Here is a 27,209-nt window from a genome sequence, read left to right as displayed (position 1 = left end):
TCGGTAAACCACAACAGGTGAACATATATATGCGCCTCTTTACTCGGAGCAAGCAATTTACGTGTAGAAATTTTTTAAATATGTTGTAATATTAAATTTCACTATTATTTAAAAAAAAAAAATTCTCCACGTCACGGTTCCTTGTCACAGTTTCACCATTGGTCAACATTGTTATGTTACTGTTCAATTAACTGCGTCTAGTCCAACTTAACAGAAAGGGTATATTTTAACAAAAGATTGACCAAATTGAGACTTCTATAGATAAGGGTACTAAATTGAGATTTTGCCTTCAAAGTGGGGAACAAGAACATGATTAAACCTATTCAAAAGTGCATCAAATATAAGGTAGGTAGAGTCTCTGCATTGGTAATCCACAACATGTGTACATATATATGCGCCCAGTGGCAGATCTTGATCAAAATTTATGGGGGAGCCAAAATAATATACTTAAAATTTATATATTTAATATTACTGCTACTAATTCAATAAAATGAATATATAATTTAGTATAATTATAAAAGAAATTTCACATATCTAAAGATTATCCATCATTTTTTCATATTCTAGAACTTATCAAATAATTCAAGTATAAGTACAATTTTCAGCTATATTTTTTTCCAATATAAATAACCATATTATATACAAAATATTCATTTTTTCTTTTACTAATATGCACGTATCGATTTAAAAGTCATCACAAGCATTCCATTTCATTGTTATGCAATGAGTAATGATATTGTCCTGTTTTGATCTTCACTTTTCTTTTATCAATTTAAAAAAAATGAATTTATTCTTTTATTTTTCATCAATATACCTATTTAAAAAACAAATTTAATATTATTTTTTTCTTTATCATAATCTAATCAAACATTAAGATACATAACTACTACAAAAAATTATGATAATCAAATTCACTTAAAAATTGTCTATAAAAAATCACATAATACATTACTTACTTTTCTATATTCATAAAAAATAAATAATATACAAAATGTCATAAGATAAAAATTAGTACTAAATATTAAACAGGTATTTCATTACCAAGTTAGACAAGATAAAATTATCTTCTTTTTTCTTTAAAAATGGAAGAAAAGATTAAAAAATGAGGATAAAAATAATGAGTTTCTGTTTAACTTGTTTTTTTTTCTTTGATAAAAGATAAAAATGAGAGATAAGTACAACATATAAAAAACTTAGTAAACAATGAAAAGAGAAAATGAAAATTATCTTAATAATTTTTTTATTATATTTGATTTTATATTTTACTATTTATTAACATTAAATATTATACTTTAAAAAAAATATCTAACTTTTATTAATTTTTTAAAATATTATTACTGTAAGGCCCATTAAAAATCTTTTATCCTTTTTCTGTCCTAAAGTTAGTGGGCTGCCCCTGTAAGTGGGTCTAAGGCCGGCCCAACAGATAAGGTCACTAGGTTTGTCCTAAACCTAACATTTCTCACATTTTCAGAAAAACTGGTGTCCTTGCATTAGAGCCGCAATCGTCTTCTACCTCTGCTAGGGTTTGAGTACCATTGTGAGCACGCAAGTTCGAACCAGTTTCCCTTCCTACATAAGTGCTTCCTCTATCCGTGTCTGTTTTCCACCACTGTTACTCTAAGTAACTAATGTTTCCACTGTTGGTTATGGTTTCCAATCTTGGAATCGTCTCTCGAGGACTGCGTTCCGCTGTTTAGGGTCAAGATCGTGTCGGGTCTTTTTGCTAGCTTATTTCCAGGTAGGGAAGCTAAGACCTTACTCATATGTTCCGTTTCCTTCGTTGTTTAGCCGTTATTTCGAGTTTGTGTGGTTGGTGTGTAGCTATTTTGGTTCTGAACACTTGAAATTGTTGTATGGGTATGTTGTTTGGACTGGAATGCAGATCTGTTGTAGGAAACAGTGGCGAGACCTGTGAATCTCGCCCAAGAAGGTCAATCTCGCCTAGGCGAGATGAACAGGGACTCGCCCAAACCCTATTACGCGAGTGGTCGCCCAGGCGACCCGCTCATGAATTTTGAGCGAGCGAGTATCTCGCCCAAGCGAGAGGGGTCTCGTCTAAGCGAGATCCCGCGTGGTTTTCCTGATGCCTTCTTGAGCCCTCGCTTAGGTGAAGGGGGCTCGCCTGAGCGAGCATGTCTCGCCTGAGCGAGCATGTCTCGCCTGAGCGAGACCCCCCAGCCTGAGCGAGGTGCTGGGCGAGGCAGTGCAATGTGAGATTGTTTTCTTGGCTTTATATGGATGATGCTTGCTTGGTTTTGAGTATTGTGCTGAAGGTTTGATATGAATGAGTATGATTGAGTGATGCAAGTCATGAATTGTGAATAATGGGTTTACATGAGTTTCGCATGAGATTGTAATGAAATGGTTGGTATGAAAGAGGCATGATAACGATATGACTTGGGAATCTTGGTACATGGATGGTTCATAATGAGATGAAATGAGTTGGGCCTAGAACATGAAAGGCGTTGGCTTTAAAGGTTGGTACAATTAACATATGCATGCATGGTGAATATTATTATGGCTGCGTGATTATGTTTTGTATGTGCTAGTGCATAATTCCTTGGGGTCTCTAGGTGAGACTTTCGGGGTCGCGCTTCAGTGGTCGGGACGTAATCCCATGGCCCCTGGTAGTGGGTGTCCATAGTGGTGCCCCATCTGTATAACTAGGTAAGGATTCAAGGTAAGGTCGCATCCTAACACTCTAAGGGGTCAGTTAGTCTCACTTAGAGCGGACTGACTCCTGTGGTGAGAGTAGCTGGAGGCCCGAAATTCATTAAGGGCTAACCTTGTGGTGAGGGAATATTGATTCATTATAACACTTGTAACACACAGCTCGGGGGTGAGCATCTCGGGGATGAGCAGAGGTATCCACCACAAGTGCAAGTGTCCGCTGAATCCGACCAAGTTATACGTATCCGGATGAGTCGAGTCGAGTCGTAGTGTATTGTTTGGAAGGTCGTAACATGCTGGTGTGATGTATGTATGATGGACTGTGTATATGTATCTGACTCTATTGATGAAATGATTTTGTGCTCTAGCTTACCCTACTTTCTTTGTTGTGTGATCTACTGTGTGGTACTCTCTTTTGCGATGATCATCAACTTGTTGGTGTGAGTAGATGCGAGGAACACCCGTAGGCAACAGGGGGATGGAGATTCCGTTGCCTAGTCCGCGTGGACCAGTTTATGTTTCCGTATGAGTTATTTAGGGTTGTGACCCATGATCTGTCCGTCATTGGATTTATGTACTTTGGTAAATTTTTTCATCAAGTTTCTTTTGGGCATCGTGGTGTGCCATGGGTTGTATGGAGTTGAGTTTAAAACTCCCAGATTGCGCTTTTAGGTTATCTTTCCTATAACATTCCTTTAATTTTTCGTACTTAATTAAATGGGGTGTTACAATTACCTAATTTAAAAAGATAGATATAATTTAAAAAATTTAATAATATACATAATTTTAAAAAAATTAAACAAATAATTTAAAAAAATTGAAAAAACTAAAAAAAATTGAAAAAAAATTGGGGGGGCCGTGGCTCCCGCCAGCTCCTAAAGAGCTCCGCCACTATATGTGCCTGTTTACTCGGAGCAAGAAATTTACGTGTAGGAATTTTTTAAATATGTTGTAATATTATTAAATTAATATATAAAATATTTATATTTATTAAAAGTAGGGTTAAATATGTTTTTGATCCCTCAAGTTTCAGTGAATTTTGGAATTAGTTTCTCTTTGAAACTTAATACCAATTTAGTCTTTCATCTTTAGAAATGTGTGGATTTAGTCCTTCTTACCAAATTTTGTTAAGTTTATCTGATGTTTCAAGCGCATTTCATGATAGTATTTGAATTGTTTACACCGTTTGACACACTTTCGCTTTAATGTTAACTTAAATATTATCATAAAATGCATTTAAAATGTCAAATAAACTTAAAATTTTTTGGTAAGAATGACTAAATCCACACATTTCTAAAGATGAAGGACTAAATTGGGATCAGGTTTCGAAGAAGGACTAATTTCAAAATTCACTGAAACTTGAGGGACCAAAAACATATTTAACCCTTAAAAGTAAAATGGAAAGAAAGGTGAAAAAGAAAATAATTATAGATTAATAAAAAAAATTAATTGTTAAGACAATTTTATAAAAAATATATAAAAATAATATATAAATAAAATTTAAAATATTTAAAGATATTTGAACAATGATCCTTGTGACATCCCATTTAATAGATAAATTTAATTAAATAAAATATCGCATAATTTATAATATTCAAATAGCATACGACAAGGAATATATATATATATATATATATATATATATATATATATATATATATATATATATATATATATATGTATCAATCATTATAATTATCCATCCATAAATATACTTAAAGTGAAAGACTAAGGAACACCACGGTGCCATGAACAGAAAATATAAGTGTAACACTTTTGCAAAAGACTGCTCCTAGAGCAAGGAATTACAAAGGCATTGGTAAGAGTCAAAGCTAACATTTCCAAACTAAGCAACAACGTCACCACCATTAGATCTATCTTCAAGAATTCCTCCATCTGCTCACACTAATAAGGTGATCATCGCAAAAGAGAAAACAAAGCAAAGAACAAACACAAAAGGAAAGGGTAAGCTAGTGTAAAATAATTTCAACATGGCATTTAGCAAGCAATATTAAACAATTCTCCAAATAGGCAACATAATAGGCATTCAACATGTGATAACAAACAAACAGGACACTATGACTCAATCATCCGGATACATATAATAAGATCGGATTCACTGGATGCTTGCACTTGTGGTGACCTCTACTGCTCTGCAGAGCCATTGCCAATGAATTTCACCCTACCACACACAAGGTTAGCCTTCAAACATCTAATGTCATTATCCTGCCAAAGATTAGGGCCTCCCGCTACTCTCACCACTTGAATCAGTTTGCTTTACGTGAGACTAACTGATTCTTTAGAGTTTCAGGATGCAATCCTTACTTGAATCATTATCTAATTATATACACTACACACCACCATGAGATCTCCTCACGAGACTCATGGAATTATGTCTTTCTCACACCAGATTCATGTTCCTCACACCATAACCACAACCAACCAACTAATCTATATTTCATTTCATGCCAAACGCAACATATAACAGCCTTATTTCATCCTATTAAACTTATGCAACATCGTACTTCAAGCTTTTACAGTAAATCATTCAATCATACAAATAGGCTTGTTAATTTTCATTCATTCAAAAGGTGATTACAAGGGAGGCAAGGATCTTATTTACAGATGCATAAATCCTTTGCAGTTGATGATCTAAGCAATGTGGGACAAATTTCATGGATACTAAAACAACTTACCCAAAGTCGGTGCACCTGGTGGATTAGTCCCACATTGAACAATTTGTGTTAAATTTGAGTGTTTATAAGGATTTGCATTTGGAAAAGGTGTGGTCATGTGGAATAGTTGACCATGTGATCTTGGGTCTTCACTTAGAGGAGGCCTAATTGCAATTCTTCTTATTCTTCTATTATTTTTACATAAAGAAAACTAAACATATACATGTGTTTACATTTTTAGATAAACATTTTCTCTTTCAAAAATAGGTTATATGTTGAGTTTAACCTTATGAGTACCTTGTGTTAAAGACTCAAACAATACTAAAAGAAAACATCATTCTTAAACACATCTTTAACAACTTCAATCATCATTACAACATCTTTGTCTCACATTTTGAAGCTTCTATTTAAGTTTAACAATCTCTCCTATTTTGATGATGACCCACACTTCAAAAGCAGATTCTAATTCACTTTATCACATTGGAAATATGCTAATAAAATGTTTGTCATCATCAATCGTCACTACAAAAAATTATGATTGTGCAATAAAGTTACATAAGGACCCCAAATATCAATAAGTAAAAGAAGAAGAAACAACAAAAACATCAAAACTACTATTGCTTCCTTTGTTTGAATTTATGACAAATATCACATGTAAAGGCTTTCTCAACGTTCCAAATAGGAGTTTGTTGCTTCAAATAAGTAATTATCTTACAACAAATGACCAACCTATAGTCACAGAAACCAATGGACTTTTCAATTTCAACAAATATCAACTACACTATGATAAATATATTTAATCTTTGATTTGAATTTGTATAAGATGCCTTTAAAATTAGTTTTTCACATTGGTCATCAAAGCCACTAACGCCATCGAGGATAGGTGAAACCAATAACAACCAACACACCCAATGAAAGCATATAAACAAGAGGTAATTTACGACAAACAACAATAAAAATAGCCACAACTAAAAAAAATCATTTGTTATTGTAAAATAATGAATGTTTTCACAATTTCAATGATAACAAACAACCATAACCACAATACTCAATTTTGACAACCACAACAAATACAAAATATAACCCCATACTAACAAACACAAAGATAGTTTGATATAGGAACAAAAGTGTTAATGTTAATATAATAGGAAGAGAATACACAACAAGATGATAACATTGACACACAATAATATTAACACAAACATAATGATACGACAATTTCTAAAAAGCAAAGGAAAAGATAGAAAAAAGTACAACAACAAAAAAGAAAAAATATAATATTTCTAAAACTAGAAAAGAATGAAATTTTAGTAAACAAAGTTAAGAGACAAATTTTGAAAATAGTAATTCTAAAAATATTAACAAAATAATACATATAAGATATTGTAAAGTTTATTCGGTCAGTGATTATCAACATGAGTTTGTGGATTAAATTCACAACAATATTAAATACAAAAAGTAATAAAAAATGTAACATCCCAAAAACTAGATAGCCTCAATTTAATAAAACTTCACATACATGAATATTCAGAGACTACGGAGTTTGGAGTATGAAGGTAAACAGTACACCAAACATACCCATATTACATAAAAAGAGGCCCTACACGGCCTAAACAAGGTACACATCGAAAAAGTAGTACTAGGTCTTGTACAGACAAGAGAATCATAACTAATAAAAGCTCCTTCAGCGATGAGCTCAGCCGACAGTTGAGCACAACAACTCTAAGGGCAGATTCAAGAGCTGAAAATAGTAGCATAGTTTTAAAATGAGTCCACCCTAACAAAACCCTAGCTAGAAAACGTGAAGGGAGGACTGAATGAAAGAGCACAAGTTGACAACAACTTACGTGGAGTAAAGGGACGAGATTGGTTAACTTGACGGAACCTTAGCTAAACCCTAGCAGAGCCCTCTGCAAGGAGAAGAGAGTGTTTGAGAAACGAGAACGTTTGCAAGTGAGTGCAGAATGATGAACCCTAGATGCGTTAGGGGCCTTGGCACCCTATGGGCCAGCCCTTAGGCCCATCTGCTTAGGATCAGCCCTTAAAATAAGGCAGGAAAATAAACAGGCCTTACATTCTCCCCAACAACAAAATTTTCGACCTCGAAAATAAAGACTTACTAGGGAAACAGATGCGGATGTGACTTCGTCATATCCTCCTCTAACTCCCACGTAGAGTCACATGTCCTTCGGTCCCATATGACTTTGATGAGCCTAACCGATTTTCCTCAGCGTTACTCCACTCGAATATCCTTTAGCGCAATTGGTGGTACCTCCATAGTAAGATCTTCCCTAATATGAACATCCTCGGCTTCCAACACATGAGATGGATCAAAGACGTACTTCCTCAACTACGATACGTGGAACACCGGGTGGAGATTCGCCAACTGAGGAGGCAAGGAAATCTCATAAGCTATCGATCCTATCCTCCTTAAGATTTGATAAGAACCAAGGAACTTAGGAGAAAGCTTCCTTGAGCGGAGAGCCCTTCCCGCACTAGTGGTCCGGGTCATTCTCAGGAACACATGATCTCCAGCTGCGAACTCCAAGGGTCTCCTCTTACGGTCTGCATAAGCCTTTTGTTTGCTCTGTGAAGCCTACATTATGTTCCTCACCAATCTCACCTTCTAGGTGGTATGCTCTAACAACTTTGGTTCAACCAACACTACCTGCCCATCCTGATACCAACACAAGGGAGTCCTACACTTTTGACCATAAAGAGCCTCATATGGTGCCATCCCAATGCTCACATGGAAACTATTGTTGTAGGTGAACTCGATCAATGGTAACACTTCATCCCAAGCACCCAAGTGATCCAGTATGCATGTCCGTAATAAGTCCTCAAGTGACTGGATCGTTCTCTCAAACTGACCATCTGTTTGAGGATGATAGGCGGAACTCATCGTGAGCTTGCTTCCCAAGGCACTCTGCAAGGTCTACCAAAACTGTGATGTGAACCGTGGATCCCTGTCTGATACAATGCTTGAAGGCACCCCATGCAACCTCACAATCTCCTTGACGTACAACTGAGCTAACTTAATCATAGACATCCTTAGGTTCATTGCCAAGAAATGAGCACTCTTGGTCAATCGATCCACTATGACCTAGATGGTGTCATGGCCCCTAAAAGTTCTGGGCAAATGGGTTACAAAATCCATCGAGATGTTATCCCATCCTCAAGTTCTAGGCAAATGGGTTACAAAATTCATGTCTCTGAACTTCTCTAGTAGTTCCACTTCCTTAATCATTAGGTGTGCAGTATGAATCGTCTTCCTGCTCAAGGCATTTGCTACCACGTTTGCCTTCCCCGGATGATATAGTAGTTCGAACTCATAGTCCTTCAGAAATTCCATCCACTTCCTTTGCCTCATGTTCAGCTCCTTCTGATCAAACAGATACTTGAGACTTTTGTGGTCGCTGAACACACGAAACTGAGCACCATAAAGATAGTGCCTCCAAATCTTCAAGACGAACACTATGGCTACCAACTCCAAGTCATGAGTGGGGTAGTTTCTCTCATGCACCTTGAGTTGCCTCGAAGAATAGGCCATCACCTTCTTTTCTTGCATTAACACACAACATAGTCCCAAGTGAGAGGCATCACAGTATACTTTAAATGACTCCCCAACATCGGGAATCATTAGTATCGAAGCATTGGTCAATCTCCGCTTCAGCTCTTGAAAGTTTTACTCACACTTATCCGTCCAAGTGAAAGGTTGGTCATTCCGAGTGAGCTGTGTTAGAGGCACCACTATCTTGGATAATCCCTCTATGAATCTTCTATAGTAGCAAGTTAGCCCCACAAAGCTCCTGATCTTAGTTGCAAATTTGGGACTCTCCCACTCAATCACTGCATCAACCTTCGTTGGATCCACCGCTATCCCCTGAGCTGATATCACGTGCCCCAAGAACTGTACTTCATCCATCCAGAACTCGCACTTAGACAGTTTGGCATACAACTGTTTCTCTCACAAGACACCAAGCACTAGTCTCAGGTGCTCGACATGCTCATCCTGGTTTCTAGAATAGATAAGGATGTCATCAATGAAGACCATGACAAACTTATCTAGGAACGGTCTGAAGATCCGGTTCATGTAGTCCATGAACATAGCCGAAGCATTGGTCACACCAAAGGGCATAACCACGTACTCGTAGTGGCCGTATCGGGACCTGAAGGTTGTCTTATGCACATCATCTACCTTTAATAGGATCTGATGGTATCCTGACCTCAAATTAATCTTTGAGAACACCAACGATCCATGCAACTAATCTATCAAGTCGTCAATTCTCGAAAGGGGATGCTTATTCTTGATCGTCATCTTATTCAGTTGTCGGTAGTCCACACACAGACGTGAACTTCCATCCTTCTTCTTCACTAACAGCACTGGTGCTCCCCAAGGCGAAGTACTGGGTCGGATGAACTGTTTCCCCAGTAGCTCCTCAATCTGACTCTTTAGCTCCACCAATTCTGCTAGAGCCATACGGTATGGGGCCATCGATACCGAACCTGTTCCTGACACCAAGTCAATAGAAAATTCCACCTCTCTACTGGGAGGCAACCCTGGTACTTCATATGGGAATATGTCTTCAAATTCCTGCACCACCGGTATCACTGATGTCGCCTCTCCTCTTTCCACCTCCAGATGTGTGAAGATCATGAAACATTACGCATCACCTTGTAGCTCCTTCATAACTCCGTGAGATGATAACAACTCAGGTTCCACTGAGTCGGGGAATAATAACTTCTTCTCCCAACAATCTATAAGAATGTGATTGGTAGAGAGTCAATCCATCCCTAAGATTACTTTCAACTCTTGCAGGGTTAGGCATATCAGGTTCACTCTGTACCTGCGCCCATCCACCTCCACCGGACACCTAGCACATAAGGACAATGTCCTAACCAAGTCCGACGCTGGAGTAGATACCGCAAGCTCACACTATAGCCCTCGCACCGACAAACCCAAATGTTCCACACAAGCATTTGACACAAAGGAGTGTATCGCTTCAGAATCATATAACACATATCATGCTTTTCCAACTATCATACAATCACCTATAACAAGGTTACCTGAGCTTGCAACCTCTACTCCTGTCATAGCGTAGACCTGCTTGTCGCCTGAGGCCTGTTGTCTCCCCTCCTCTGCTGGTTCTGGGCTGCGGTCAAAACTAGGGTACGTGTCCTTGTCATCGTGAGGGTGGGGCAATCCCTGCCAAAGTGGCCTTCCTTGCCACAATTGTTGCACCTCTTGAAGTTTGCAAGCTGGGGGAAAACACTCCTCTTGTGCGGTCCTCCACACTGGTAGCACTGAATCCTACTCTCCTGAGAAGAAGACTCTTTAGACCCCTGAGACTGAGAATGGGGCCTAGTATAGGGTTTTCTCCTTTCTTCATGCCTATGCCTGGACCCAGATGGCCCTCCCACTCTCTATTGATGTGGGTGCTGGGTTTCCACCTCCACCTTCATCTTCTCCATAACCCTCGCCTTCTCTACCAAGGTTGCAAAGTCCTTGATGGATAGCGAGGCCACCATCAAACGAAGATCTCCACGGAGGCCATTCTCGAATTTTCGGCATCGCCACTCTTCATCCAGCGGCATGGTGTAGAAACGATTGAGATGTTTGAACTTTTCTGCGTACTCAGCCACAGATTTTTTCCGTTGAGTCAATTGTAGAAACTCCACCTCTTTAGCATATTTGACACTGTCGGAGAAGTACTCGAAAAGAAATTTTCTCCTGAAGACATCCCAAGTAACCGGTTCCTGCCTCTCCTCCATGATGGACTTCATACTGATCCACTAGTGCTCAACCTCACCCGTGAGCATGTACACTGCGAAGGCCAGTCTACTCTCCTCGGGGCACATCTTAGCATCGAATATTCTCTCAATGTCCTTCAGCCACTGATCTGCGACATCTGGACTGGTCTTTCCATTGAACTTGACTGGATGGTGCTTCAGGAAGTCTTCCAGACTCCATTCCCGTTGGAGAGGTCTTGGTTCAGGCCCGTGGACAGGGGCGGCGACCTTGTTCTCCTCCAACTAGCGGAGGGCCTCCATGTGCTGCTTGTGGGCGTCCTCAGCCGCCAACCTTGCAGCCTCCATCTGTTACATCACCAACTGTTGCTGCTCTAAAGATGTTGCCTGGCGCTGCATCGACGCTTCATGTTGTTGCATCATATTAGTGTTCTGTTAAGTTAAGGCGGCCACATAGCTTCTATCGCCTTGGCGATATCTGGTTCGTCGCCTTGAGAAGACTGAGAATTCCTACGCGGGGGTGCCATGTCACTGGCACACAGGAAAAACAAGAGTCAAACTTGATTAGATGAGAACTTAGCTAGGAACACACAAGACACAACGGTAGCTAAGCACGCACACTAGACCATAGATCCTAAGAAACGGCCGCTCTAATACCATAAATGTAACATCCCAAAAATTGGATAACCTCAATTTAATAAAACGTCACATACATGAATATTCAGAGACTATGGAGTTTGGAGTATGAAGGGCTCCGACAGCCAACATTTGAGCACAACAGCTTTTAGGGCAGATTCAAGAGCTGAAAACAGTAGCATAGTTTTAAAACGATCCCACCCTAACAAAACCCTAGCTGAAAGACGTGAAGGGAAGACTGAATGAAAGAGCACAAGTTGACAACAACTTACGTGGAGTAAAGGGACGAGATTGGTTAACTTGACGGTGTAACACCCCAGATGGATATTACTAGATAAAGCATAAATTATGAATTTTCTTTTGGAAACCAACATTATATAAAGTTCCCAAGCGCGGGAAAATTAAAAACTTCTATCGCGATAATCCAATCATAGTACTTCATCCTTTATTACAAGTTCATAATAAAGAAAAACATCATAAGGTCTTTTACAAAATGCATGAAATGAAAGCATAGGTAAAATCTCCCATCGTAAGCCCCCGCTCTGTCTTTATGCTTCAGCATTCTCACCTGAAGTCACATATGCTCCCACGTAACAAGTCACGTGATCATCGCCAAACACAAACACACAACAAGAAAGGGTAAGCTGAAAAAAAAAATATAAACAATAAGATAATAAGAATTTACCCTCACCTAATCTAACATAGTTAATTTTTTGTTTAGTGATCTTCTTATCACAATATACTTCCAATCTCATAACCTATATAAGAAAGATCCATCCACAACCTTGGTCCTTAGGGATTATCATGCTCCCACGAACCTACCCGCTCGTGGTCCAACTCTACGGACCTTCCCGCCCGTAGTCCAACTCTACGAACCTGCCCCCTCGTAGTCCAACATGCATGAACACCTACTATGAACCTCCCTGCTCATAGTAGCCTCAAGTGTGAGCACGGAACATACGAACCTCCCCGCTCGTATCCCCACACAAGAGTACAACAGATACGTACCTCCCCGCCCGCATCAATCACGCATCTCACAACTCCGTTACGAACCTCCCCGCTCGTAACTAATCCAGCATATCCCTGACCAAGCCATTAAGCCCATCTATGCAAATCCATTTGCAACAGACCCCTACCCATACACTGTCGCCTGGCGCTGCCTAAGCGCCGCCAGGCAAAATTGGGCTACAAACCGCCTAGCGATCCAACCCGCACCACCAAACACTACTCTAGTAGCGTAAATTGACTAGTTGTACAATTCCTAAACATATTTTGGCGTACCCCAATCATCATGTGCACACCTTAAAACACCCCATGGAATGTACCAACACTTCCATTCAATTCCCATTACACCCCACAGATCATATTCATAACATAAACAAACACTTATACATTCACAAATTTAAACCCATGTCCTCACTTGAGTTTTGGTTAATAATATACATTGTTGCCAAACATATTCAATTAAAACACCAACTTTAGAAAAACCAGTTTCTGCCATTTTATAAAATGTCGCAGACACTCAAGAACAACCCAAATACTGAAATACTAACACTCCTACTGTATCCTGCAATTATATATAATTAAATAAATAAAAAAACCTAAAATAAAAGAAACAACTCCATCAATGATCACATCACCACTGCACTCGTGAACGCAAGGTCACCAACCTGATCACATTATACAACACAAAATGGAAAAGTAGTAGAATATTTTACTCCTGAACCTAGAGGAATTAAATTTCCTTTCATCCACAAAGATACACACGTTTATCTCAAATCCATGACATTAATCGCATAACAAACAAAAGTATACATAAGATAGCTCCCCTTACCTGATTTCCTTGTTCCAATTGCAATTAAAATGATTAGTGCTTGTTGTCCAAAACCTCCTTTGAATGTATCTTCTTCCACTCCCTTCAACCCTCACTCTTTCCCTCTAGACAACGTTATCTCCACTCTCTTCTCTCCCACCAATTCAGCCCAAATTAAATAAAATAAAAATAAAACGAAATTAATTTATATTTTAAGTTTAATGTCCATTACTCTTTGTTACTACACCTAACTGATGCCTCTGTGATTTCCGAGGAAATTTCTATAGTTTCTAGGTTTTTCATCATTTTCATCACTTAGCAAAACATAAAAATATAAAGGGTCCATTTCCTTCAACCCAAGGTTCGAACCCACATGCTTCCAACCCCTCAACCACATGCAAACCAACAAACCAATCAATCACATTATTCATGTCAATTTACCCATTCATATGAACCTAAATCATGCTTTCACATTCACAATATAATTGCAAAATAAAACAAAATTAAATAAATCTACTAATGACATGCTTAGGACTTGAACCCAAGTCCCTTCAACATAATTAAGTGCTCTAAACCACTTAGGTTCACATTGTTTCTTATCTAGGATTTATCAAAGAACTCTCCTAAGGTAGTCTCAACCCCTCATCTCTTATATTCTATTAATTATTAATTTTTATGAATTTCCTGGATCTCACAGACGAAACCTTGACTAAACCCTAACAGAACCTTCTGCAAGGAGAAGAGGGTGTTTGAGAAACGAGAACGTTTGCAAGTGAGTGCAGAATGATGAATCCTAGCTGCTTTAGGGGCCTTGGCACCCTATGGGTCAGCCCTTAGGTCTATCTGCTTAGGATCAACCTTTAAAATAAGGCAGGAAAATAAACAGGTGTTATTGTAAAATAATGAATGTTTTCACAATTTCAATGATAACAAACAACCATAACCACAATACTCAATTTTAACAACCACAACAAACACAAAATGTAATCCCGTACTGAGAAACACAAAGAAAGATAGTTTGACATAGAAATAAAATTGTTAATATTAATATAATAAGAAGAGAATACACAACAAGATGATAACATTGACACACAATAATATTAACACAAACATAATAATACGACAATTTCTAGAAAGCAAAGGAAAAGATAGAAAAAAGTACAACAGAAAAAAAGAAAAAATATAATATTTCTAGAACTAAAAAGAATGAAATTTTAGTAAACAAAGTTAAGAGACAAATTTTGAAAATAGTAATTCTAAAATATTAACAAAATAATACACATAAGATATTTTAAAGTTTATTCGATCAATGATTATCAACATATAAGAAATTTTCGACATGAGTTTCTGTATTAAATTCACAACAATACTAAATACAAAAAGTAATAAAAAACAAAACACCTAAGCACAATTTTCAAACTAGTTTATTAAACAAAAATTATTTTATATATAAAATATAAATTTGTAATAAAAAATAATAATTACAAAATGTTACCTTTTTAATATATATATATATATATATATATATATATATATATATATATATATATATATATATATGAACATAAAATTATAAAATAGTTATTAAATATATAATTTTTAAAATAGTTATTAAATATAAAATTATAAAAAATAAGATAAACAAAAGAGATTTGTAGAAAAATGATTAAAAATAAATTATTTATAAAATAATTAATTTTTAAAATAATTAAGAGTAAAACGGATATTATAAAATATGGACATAAAAAGAAAAATCTTCTTTATTGTTATAGATAGATAGATTATATATATATATATATATATATATATATATATTATTTATTGGATGGGATATGAAAATAAAGAAAACAGCAAGGGTAGTCATGTAAATATCGCATAAACCTTGAACAAATAACTTCAACAAATAACGATAATCGTCATCTCTTCTCAACGGATAAAGAGAGAGAATTGGCTCTTTACTCACACAGAGATATGGCAACCGCTGTTTCGTGCTCATGGCTTACCCTTCCTTCCCAAATGAAGAACCTTTCCCTCACTTCCTCTTCCCATTCCATTTCCAATTCCACTTCTCTCAGTTTCTCCAGAAGCCTCTCTCTCCCTCTCTTCTCACAAGGTACCTTTCACCAACCACCCCATTTCACGGGGCTTCTCTTTTTTCCCTTATTTTCATCAGAACACACGAAAGATTCGGTTTTGGTGGTGTTTTTAATTGTGGGTCTTTGTCGGGTTTGGTTTGGTTTCAGGTAACTGCTTGCCGCTGAGCACAGTTCAAAGACGTGCGTCTGTGGTTTGCGAGGCTGCCCCCAAGAAAAAGGTGGACTCCGCTGTGAAGAGAGCTCGCCAAGCCGAGAACCGCCGCATTTACAACAAATCTCGCAAATCTGAGATAAAAACGCGTACCAAGAAGGTGGAGGCTTTATGATATATTAAAGTTGTTGTTTTTGGTTTGGGTAATGTTTCAATTGAATGGTTTGGATTTGTTAGATTATACTGGAGAACTTGCATTTTTTTTTTGTTTGGCATGGAATTGACCTTATCTAAGGATGAAGTTAGTTTATGTTTGTTTGTTTAAAAATGTCCAAACTATTAAATTTTAATTTTATGTGTTTAATTTTCAAGCATTGTGTGTGCAGTCAATTTTTTAGAAACAGTATATGTCTTTTTAATTAATTATAATGGATGATTGTATGAAAGATCTTTACACTGGCAGTGCATCTAATTAAATTCCAACTATGCTCCCTTCTGCATTATATTATGCTGTTTCTCTTTTGCATTTCACTTCATTCAATTACACTCATTCTCAGACATTCAGAAGACAGTTTAAGGTCTTGTTTAGATAAATTTCTCACTAATAGTAAAGGTAAAATGAATTAAGTTTTTTTCATGAGTTAAAATTGACTGATGCACAAGTTAATATTGGTTTGTGAAAAAGTTGAATGAGAGAAATTTTATAAATTTGCCTATGTATAAGTTATTTCTATAAATTATGTCAACAATACTATAGACGTTTGTTGAATAGTTTATCCCCAAGACTTTATAGAATGGAACCTATTTTTTTCATTATTATGTGTTGTGGATGACCAATTCTATACCTTGTTTCACCTGAAGTAGGTGAGTCAAAAAATTAATGTTTTAGGCCCCAAACCCTGTAGTTTTTATAGTCACTCTTTTCTACTTAATTTTATCAAGTTTCACTCAATTGTTACTTTGATCATTGAGTTGTATTGTATTTGTCTTTTTGCTATGGAGTAATGTCAGTTGTCTGTAATGTGAAATTCACTTGACTCAAACTGGGAAATATGGGCTTAGAATATGTTAGAAATAGGAGAGATCGAGAAAGAAGAAAAATTACATGTTAATGATATGGAGTATGAGAGCAATGAGGGAGAAGATGATATGGTGGACTTTGGACGTACACTGACTGCAGGATGCTGCGTGAAGAGTTGGTTTAAATAGTGTCTTTCTTTTTTTTTTTTTGTCAAGAGCCATGGATTTTCCTTTGATTTTCCTTTCAACTAAGTTTTGGTAGGTTGCTAGAATAGACTGAAAAAGAATAAGTATGTCATTCGTTTTTTTTTTTTTTCTATTAATTTTTGTTGATGTTCACTTCACACTAATTTAATGTTTTGCTTTCATGGGAAAAGATTGTGATAAATCTTTACTTCTAGTGTCTAAAATTAAGTTTTTACACCCTCACAGGTCATTGCAAAAGTTAGCATTCAATATCCTTTCATCCCTACTTTTAGTTGTACCAAACTATGCTTGAGAAAAACACTTTGGTTTTCTGTTGGCGTCACACTCTAGAGTGTATGACATGATTGTTGTTATTTAGACCAACTTGTTTATACCAAGTATGGCATTTCTTCCTACAACCCATCGGTGATTCCAGCATTCTTCTAGTTTCTCAGGAAAATCCTGATTAAATAAGTTGGAATTGTCATGAAAAGATGAAAAAGTGGTGAGAAAAATAGGACTCGTGTTAGTATGACATGCATGATGTAAAACACTTTTCTAATGTTCCTAGTTTCTGTTAGTATAACAGTATTGAGTATTCTAGTACAATTACTTGTGCAAGCGCAGTCCACTCTAACCTAATATTAGACTCCAAAACCAATTATGAATCTTTTCGTCATAACAGATGTAATAACTGCAGTACTTATGTGTTGAGCTCTTGCAAACACTAAATATTTGTCTTACTTAACATTGTGACACGTAGTTGTGAGTACATTAAACTGCAGCAAACTCTTCTGATCTTGCTCAAAATATAAAATACTCTCAGAAAACAACTTATAATTCTTGTGAGAAGAACTGGTGTTAATACCTCTTGTCTTCTGTTACCATCTCAACTTAGAGCTTTTATATAATATTTGATCAGGTTTTGGAAGCTCTGGAAGTTCTGAAGAAGAAACAAGATGCAGCATCCGAAGAAATCCTCCCTATTGAGAAGTTGATTGGAGAGGCATACTCAACAATTGACAAAGCTGTGAGAGCAGGAACACTGCACAGGAACACCGGAGCAAATCGCAAGGCTCGGCTTGCCCGAAGAAAGAAGGCCGTGGAGATCCACCATGGCTGGTATACCCCAGTTCCTGAAGCCACTGCATGAAACAATCCTCTTGCTAATTTACTTAGAGTAAAATGAGGTGCCACTGAAGAGTTTTTCATCTCTGTTCAAACATTGTATTTATTTAGTTTTCCTTGGTGTTGTTCAAATTGGTTTACAGTTCCATACTTCATGTGTACCATCATTATATAGAGCCATTGATTTGAACAACATCTTCGTAATTTGTCTTTGTTGTACTTTTTTCCCATGTTGTATAATGCAATGCCTCCATAAACTTAACTGTATTTCCCCTCAGGTGAAAATTGATTGTTGTTATAATCCTGCACATGATACTGGAGGTGCATCACTTAATCTTTGCTCCTGTACAGTATCATCGTGAATTATTTAGTCATATATAAACGATAGAGAGGCCTCTGACTGATACACTATTAAACCTATTAAACCATAGTGAATACCAGAGACCAGCAAAAGAAAATTGATACTTAGTTGCGAATTCATGTTCAAATCGAACATACATCATACTTTGGTCAAGGAAATGAACACCAACTAATCAACAAGGCGAATAATTCTAACGAGATTGTCCTTTTGGGAACTCTCTGTAGATTTTTTTAGGAACAAAGACAGTTGTTAACAGAGATTAAAAGCAAAGAGGATGCAAATCTAATAAAATACTGTCATTTAATATTTTAATGCAACTTAATATAAATACATTCAGAAAGTAACAAACTAAGATATCAAATTTTATAATTCAAGCCACTGATAGCTTAGCTAAAAAATAAAACATAGTTAATCCACTACAACTAACTGAAACAAAATAAACTTGATTTATGTAAAACTGAAAAAAAATAAACTTGATTTATGTAAAACTGAAACAAATCGTGAACATGTCGGTAGCAAGGTCTTTTGTGTGACAGTAAACCAGATTTGCATCGCCATTTCTTGAACTTCTCTTAGTGAAACAACTTCACGTTAAAATGTTTTTGTTCTTTCCATGAAACAGTATTGTGTGAAACAGATTTGGATTTGAAGCAAAATAAAAGCACAAAAGTTTCTATTGAATGATTTCCTTGCCCAGAAAATAGGTCATAAGACCAGTCATCTCAAAGACATCCTTCATTTCTTGCTTGAATTTATTAATTAGTGCTAGATTGCTTAGTGTCACCAAAAGATCATCGACATACAAAGAAATGATTAAAATATCAGCATCAACATGCTGGACACAGTGTAGCTTTAAATTTTTTCTTTCGAAAGCCCAAGCTTAACAAATGATCATTGATTCTAATGTACCATACTCCAAGGGCTTGCTTTAAGCCGCACAGAAGCTTTTTTCAGCAAATATACTTTACCTTCCCGTTCTTTGATGATAAACCCTTCTGGTTGCTCAACGTGAATTTCCTCCTACAACAAGCCATTGAGAAATGCTAACTTGACATCAATTTGAAACACTTGCCACCCGTTTTGTGCAACAATAACAAGTCATAACCTTATTGTAAGCCTCAATTTCAAAAAAAGGTTAAAGTTATTAGAATAGATAATGGTTTGGAATTTAACATGTTGCAATTCTTTAACATTGAGGGAATCATTCATCAAACTAGTTGCATTAAGACTCCCGAGAAAAATAGGTTAGTTGAAAGAAAACACCAACATATTTTAAACGTTACTCGTGCCTTATTATTTCAATCAAATTTGCCTCAAAATTTCTGGAATTATGTTATCTAATATGCTGTAACTTTAATAAACTTTTTGCCCAGTCCTTTTCTTAAAAATTCTAGTCCTTTTGAGATTTTACATGATCATTCTTTCAATATGAGTTAGTGGCATGTTTTTGGATGTTTGTGTTATGTTTCTACTATATCTACCAATCAGACTAAGCTTGATCCCAGGGCAAGATCAAGTTTGTTTCTCGGACTGAAACAGAATGTGAAAGGGTATATTGTGTATGATTTAAAATCACATAACATTCACGTTTCCATAAATGTAGTTTTTTAGGAAAGCCAATTTCCTTTTAAAGTTCAGATTCATGAAAACCTTCCCGAAAATAACACTACAGTTTCTATTCCAGAACAGATAAAAACTTATGATTTAGATCTTCCTCAAGCCAGTATACCCAATAATGATTGTGATACTGAAAATGATGTTGTTCACAATCAAAATGATATTGATCATACTATTTCCACTGAATCTGATGTAACTCGTCTTGAATAAACTATTGATTCTGGTGTTGAAGAAAATTTTCTAAGGAGATCAAATAGGCATAAAATTGTTTCTGCCTATTTAAAAGATTTTCAAACTTCTTTTATAACTAAGTCTGATAGTAATTCTAGATATCCCATTGATGCTTATGTTTCCCTAGCAAGGCTATCTCCTACCTTTAGGTTATCTGCTCCATTGATTCTCATGAGGAGCTTGATTCCTATGAAGCTGCTTCTCAACACATGCACTGACAGAAAGCCATGAGTGAAGAATTGGTAGCCCTTGAACATAACAAAACTTGGACAGTGACTTCTTTGCCCAAAGGGGAACGTGCTATTGGATGCTAATAGGTATACAAAGTTAAATACAAAGCAGATGACAACATAGAATGCTATAAAGCGCTTGGTGGCAAAGGGATTCACACAAAAGAGGGTCTAGATTACTTAGACACCTTCTCACCCGTAGCCAAGATCACAACCATCAGGTTAAAATAATTAGATGTTAACAATGCTTTTTTACATGGTGACTTAGATGAAGAAGTTTACATGCATTTGCCTCCAAGTTTTAATAAACATGATGAAAACCTTGTGTGTCACCTTCATAAGTCTTTATATAGCCTTAAGTAGGCTTGTAGACAATGATACTCTAAACTTTCAGAGTTTTCATGCTCTCATGGTTATAACCAATCCTTTGCTGATCATTCTTTATACCTTAAATTTAATGAATCTCACATCATTGCCTTGCTTATTTACGTTGATGATGTTATCTTAGCAGGAGATGATATAGATGAGATAAATGTCATTACTGATTTGCTCAATTGCACTTTTAAAATTAAAAATATATGGAACTTAACATATTTTCTTGGCTTTGAGATTGCAAGGAACAACAAGGGCATTCATTTATGTTAGCAGAAATATACCCTAGACATTCTAAAAGAGGCTGGAATGCTTGGATCTATTCCCATGCCAACACCTATGAATTTTTCCAAACATAAGAGTACAAACATAGGAGAACCTCTCGTTGATCCTACTCCTTTTCGGAGGCTCCTAGGACGTCTCATATACCTCACACACACTATACTAGATATCACGTTTGTTGTTCACCACTTAAATCAATTCATTGCAACCCCTACCACCTTACACCATCAAGCATCCATAAGGATTCTGCATTATTTAAGGCATCATCCAGGACAAGGTATCTTCTTTGATTCCACTAGTAGTCTTCAATTGAAAGCCTTTTACGACTCTGATCGGGCTGGATGCCCTATAACAAGGAGATCTGTAACTGGCTACATAATATACATTGCAAATTCTCCCATTTACTGGAAATCCAAAAAGCAACCAATTGTATCTAGAAGTTCTTCTGAGGCAGAGTACCGCGCCATCACTTTAACCACATGTGAGATTCAATGGCTCAATCACCTTATGCAAGACTTAAAGATTAATCACCAACGACCCTTTATTCTTTACTGTGACAATTTATCATCAATACAAATTGCTTCCAATCAAGTCTTCCATGAGAGGACAAATCATATAGAGATAGATTGCCATTTGATAAGAGAAAAGATCAAGCAAGGGGTCATCAAGCTCCTCCATATCAATACTCAACATCAACAAGCAGACATTCTGACTAAAGCTCTCTCCCCTGCTGTTTTTCACAACCTTATGACCAAGCTTGGGCTCCTCAACATTTATGCCCAACTTGAGGGGGTTTGTCAAAGTAATCAATTAAATTGTCAAAGTAACCAATTAAATTGCCCATCCAATTTAATTGATTACTACATAATAGTAATAACCGCTCAACGGTCAAAACCAAGTAAAAATGATTACTACATAATAGTTTTTTTTCCTTTCTATACCAGTATATATTTCCTTTTTTGTTTCCTCTATTGTAACTCTTGAATTCTTACTTACTCACATTATAATATTCAGTTTTATTTCTTCTCTTTCGTTTGTTCATGGCCCTCATGACTTTCCAACCCTTGTGTAATGTCAAACAACACCTCTTTTTACAAGAATTAGGTTAAATAAGAGGGTTTTTTCAAAATTGTAAATATTTTAACAATGTCAAGGTTTGCGATTATGGTTTCATTTTTTATTTTGGTTTAATTAGTCGGATGGTACCCACTTTTTTTAGATATGTCAGTTTGGTACACGCATTTAAAAATGTGTCAATCTAGTCCCAACTTTTGAAAAAGTGTCTTAATCAGGTCCCTTTCAAACAAAAATTACTAAAGTCGTTAACTTAATTCATGACTTTTACCACTAAATTTTAATATAAATATCAATACTTAATTTTGTAAGTCATTTTAAATATCAATACCGTTAATGGTATTAATAATTTTTTGTTGAAAATGACCTGTTCTGCGGAGAACAAATAAGAGATGTTAGACACAAATATCATCTTACCTCAATCCACAATCTCTCTAGTAGGCTTCCTCCCGGCTTGCATATGTTATCTTTTGGAATCTCGACTTCGACCAGCCTGGACCCAAGAGGGGTTACCTGAGGAGAAGACTCTGACGCTCAAGTCAGCAAAGGATTCTCAAAAAGTCAAATCTCATGATTAAGGGATTAATGAATGCATACCTTTAATTGTTGGGGTCCATGCATATTTATAGATCATTAATTATGTTATTGGCTCTAGGGGACTTGCTCGTGGTGCCTTAGGTTTGGAATAATTGACAGGTTCTCGTTTTATCTTCTGATTTAGGCGGCTTGGGCCGCTTACACCTGCTTGATTTATTCATATGATATATTTTGCATGTTTTGCGGGAATTCATGTAGACGAGCTTTACCGTGTAGTTGTATGGGACTACCCAGGTGCGGTACATGACCTAATTGAGACATCTTTTCAAAAGTTGAGACTCGATTGAGATTTTTTTAAAAACGGATACCAAATTGACACATCTAAATGAAAGTGGGTATCATCCGATTAATTGAACCTTTTATTTTTTTACAAATTTCACGTTTTCCCTTTCTGTGTAAAAGACGTAATTAGAAAGAGTTTTTGTTCGTTGATGTTTCTTACATTAATTATTTTTAGATTAAATTATTTCTAATAAAAATCTATTAGACACTGTATTGTAAACACCTAGAGAGAAGTGTTAATGACAACTATGGTTTGAAAAAAAAGGTAGATTTATCGTCAACTGAATTAACGACTTTGGGTTTCAAAAATAAGAAGAAAACGATCATATAAGGAAACAAGTTGATTCTGGATTCTATGCTTGCAATAGATATTAAGAGTACTTTTACTAGTCAATATAAATTTTATGCTAGTTTCCACACCTTGCGTTGTAGTTAATGCCCGCATTGTGTTCAATGATTTTTCCTCCCATATTAACATTAAAAAAAACATTTTTCAAAATATTGATAATTATTTTCTACGACAAAAAGGTTGAAATGCAAGTATCATATTTTACGAACATATAGGTTATTTACTAACCTAGTTTTGTAATGTCAACAAAACTACTAAAGTGTCATTTTGTTACGGGTCTTTTCATTTTCTTAATTTTAATTTCGTTCAACAAACACTAAAACCCGTCACTCATTGCTAATTGTGGAATTTTAAATTTTTTATTTATAATTTTCTTACTATCCTAGGTGATTCATTCATTACTGATATATTTTACCTATTAGTTATTCAATTAATGAGCTTGGTTTTATTAATTGTTTATCTTTTATTATCCAGAAACATATCCACTTAAAAAAGAAGCTAGCGCGGAAGATGTAGAGGGAATCAAGCATTGAAAGGTTGAGAAAAAAAAAGTGATGGTGACATTTTGAGGTGTGACCAAGACATGAAAAGGCACACCCATGTCTTCTTTCTAAGTTTTCTTATTTTATGTTTTAATTGTAATTGAGGTCTAAAACTCTCTTAGGTCACTATCTTTAAATAGTTTTTCCTATTTAGGCTTAGGCATTATAGTCTCTATTCTATTCCTAGAGGAGTTGCTGAAGGAGGAAAAAAGTATAACGTTAGACAGAAAAATTAATTGATCCCACACCGGTGCATTTTGTACTTATTAACTCGCCCAATATGCAGCAATTCCAACTTAAACGAGATATATGAAGACAAGGTGGTATTTTTGCAATTTATGTAAATTTTTATGTCTCGTTTTCATTATAATCGAGGCAAAATAGATTTTATATCTCTATTATTAGTACACCGGAGACATATGTCCTGTAAAAATTTTCACATCTACTACTATTTTTAAACTTTTAAATTTCATCGTGAGTTTTATGCCTCGGTTGAAATTTAACCGAGGAGATAATGCTAAATAAGCCTTGGGCTTTACTTAACCGACACATATGACCCATAATAGGCCTCAGGCCTTTTCCAACCGAGGCATGATAATTAATATTATGAAAAATAAGGATTATCAAACGAGTAAACCCCAAACCTTATTTGCCTTTTTAGTTGGAAAAGAGATTATTATTATCGTTGGTATACTTCTTTTTATCTATAGCTTTTTCGAATGAAACAAAATAATACCCAAGTTTGCATCAAATGTTCTCGGCAAATATTCTTAGCATCGAAAGTAATCTAATCATGAATATAATATATTGAATCTAAGCAAGAAACATTTACCGTTCACCGTTGCGCGTCTTTATCGAGTGGAAATGGGTATTTTAAACCTTTTTTTTTTAAGATTGAGGAGGAGAAAAAAAAAGGAACTCGAGAAAAAAAGCCATGGAAAGGCCACAAGAATGAGAGAAGTCAATAATCAATAGATGTCCTCCATAAATGTTCGTAGGTGCTTTAGATTTTTGTATCATTCTCCCCTTCTTTCACTGAGATTGCTCTTCTATTTTTCAGTTGAGTACTTGCTTCTATTTTCTCAGAGCTCTTTGTTTGATGGCTTTTTTCCTCCAAGAAGTCTTTTTCAGGGTCTTTTTCTTTTGTGTTTGGTACAGTGGTGTGTGATTCCTCTTTTTGTAAGTTGTTCTAGAATGATCGATGAGAGTGGGATCCAAAAAGGATATTTTTTACTTTGGGAAGAAGATGATAGTGGATAAAGGAGAAATGTCTAGTTATGTATTGTGTGAAAAACCTTCTCTTCAATGAAGCGGAGAAAGAAAAAAGGAACTCAAGGAACATGCCTCCGAGACTATGAGATCTTGAGACCTTTTTCTATTTTTTTTTGGCATCGTCTAAGATATTAACTATGTGCGGAGGTTGAGAGAAACAGGGAGATAATCTAAGTTGTAAGAGTATAAGGAGGATGTAGTTGAGTAACAGTAACATATAACAATTTATTTTGAAAAACAAAACTTTCCTTACATTTTGTAATTTTAATATTATTTCTTTCCTTACGAATATATATATATATATATATATATATATATATATATATATATCTTTTTATTTTTTATTTTTATTAGTTTGTTTATATACTTATTTGTCTAATATATTTTTCTAAACAATATTTTTATAGTTGTGTGTACCGTTATCTTTTTTTCATTTTTTTACAAATTAAAATATATTTCATAAAACTATTTTGACTAGTTAAAAGCTATTTTTTTTTCTATTTTCAATTTATTATTATTATTTTTTATTATAAAAATGTTTTGTTTTAATTCTTATTCTTAATCATTAGTTTTATGTTTTTTTTGTGTTTATCTTACAAAAACTTATTTTCATTATAAAAGTTATTTTTCTTATTTTTTTCTATTTAGTTTTGTAAGGCCACTCTAATTGTTGCCCTAATTTTAAAGGGGTTGCCTTAACCAGTTGGGCTTAAGGCAGGCCCATAGGGTGTCCAAACCCCTAAACCTACCTTAACCATCTCACTTCACTTCACTTTAAGAAAACAATCGCCTTGTTCCTCTCCTTTTCTCCTAAATTGTGCTCTGCTAGGGTTTGGTTCCTAGTCATCTCCAAGCAAGCTCAAGCTTTTTCCGCTCCATGTAAGTTGTTTCTTAGCTCATATTAGTTCTCCTCTAGTCTTATTGTTGTGTTTTCTTTGAGGCTCATCTAAATGACCTCGATCTGTTCCGTTATGTTATTTTTCTAGCTAACTAAGTTGTTCCCGGAGCTGTGGTGCTCACTGTTTGGGTATACGAGTCTTTTGACTAGCTCTTTCCAGGTAAGAGAAGTTAGGGTTTCGCATTTTAAGTCATAATTGCTTGTTCTTGTTGCTTTTCATGATTTTGAATGCTTGTGTGAAGCTTCTGATGGTATGAAAATGAACTATATATTGGTATGTTGAATGACTGAATTGAGAATGTGTGAACAATGGTAGAGATCTTATAATCTCGCCCAAACGAGTGGGTCTTGTCTAAGCGAGAGTATCAAAACCCTCCCAAGTGTTGCGCGAGCTGTCGCTTAGGAGAGGAGTCCATCTTGCTTAAGCGAGGAGGTCTCGCCTAAGTGAGAGGACACGAGCGCACCACTGTTCTCTTTTCGAGCTCTCGCTTAGGCGAAGGGAGCTCGCCTGAGCGAGGGAAACCTCTCGCTTGAGCGAGGCCTTTCAGCCTAAGCGAGAACTGAGCGAGAATTGCATTTGTTCTGTTTTCTTCTCTGTTCTTGGATGTTGGCCACATGTTTAGATTGAGTAATATGTTAAAGCATGAATTGGGGGAATATGCATGAGTAAGATGGTTTATGGGTTGTTATTGATAAGTTTGACATGATCTTGGCATGTGACCTATATGGGATGGTTGGTTATAAAAGTGACATGGAATTGGTATGAGCAATAATGTTATATTGATTGATGAAACATGATGTTGGCGTGGTCAGGACGTAATTTCATGATAGTTTCGTGGTGGTGCTTCATTGGTCAGGGCGTAATTCCATGAATCTCTAGGTGAGATCTCATGGTGGTGCCTCATTGGTCAGGACGTAATTCCACGTTGGTTGCATGGTGGTGCCTCATGGTCAGGACGTAATTCCATGACCCCTA

General features: G+C 35.9%; 1 protein-coding gene across 1 annotated transcript; it reads left to right on the top strand.

Moving 5' to 3' along the window:
- The first annotated feature begins 15,440 nt into the window (after positions 1 to 15,440).
- LOC114168420 (30S ribosomal protein S20, chloroplastic) lies at positions 15,441 to 18,397 on the top strand. The gene is made up of 3 exons (XM_028053217.1): positions 15,441 to 15,658; positions 15,789 to 15,952; positions 17,921 to 18,397. Exons 1-3 carry the CDS (start codon positions 15,517 to 15,519, stop codon positions 18,149 to 18,151), a joined length of 537 nt encoding a protein of 178 aa, XP_027909018.1. The 5' UTR covers positions 15,441 to 15,516; the 3' UTR covers positions 18,152 to 18,397.
- The last annotated feature ends 8,812 nt before the right edge of the window (positions 18,398 to 27,209 follow it).

Source organism: Vigna unguiculata, chromosome 11 (assembly GCF_004118075.2).
Source record: "Vigna unguiculata cultivar IT97K-499-35 chromosome 11, ASM411807v1, whole genome shotgun sequence".
NCBI lineage: Eukaryota > Viridiplantae > Streptophyta > Magnoliopsida > Fabales > Fabaceae > Vigna > Vigna unguiculata.
Note: the sequence above shows the minus strand (reverse complement) of the source record. Positions and strands in the feature narration are given on the sequence as shown.

What these genes read in the sequence shown, in the direction of transcription:
- LOC114168420 (XM_028053217.1), top strand. Translation starts at nt 15,517, where the DNA reads ATGGCAACCGCTGTTTCGTGCTCATGGCTTACCCTTCCTTCCCAAATG. An exon ending in TCTCCCTCTCTTCTCACAAG is followed by an intron (nt 15,659 to 15,788) that starts GTACCTTTCACC and finishes GTTTGGTTTCAG; the next exon opens with GTAACTGCTTGCCGCTGAGC. An exon ending in TAAAAACGCGTACCAAGAAG is followed by an intron (nt 15,953 to 17,920) that starts GTGGAGGCTTTA and finishes ATATTTGATCAG; the next exon opens with GTTTTGGAAGCTCTGGAAGT.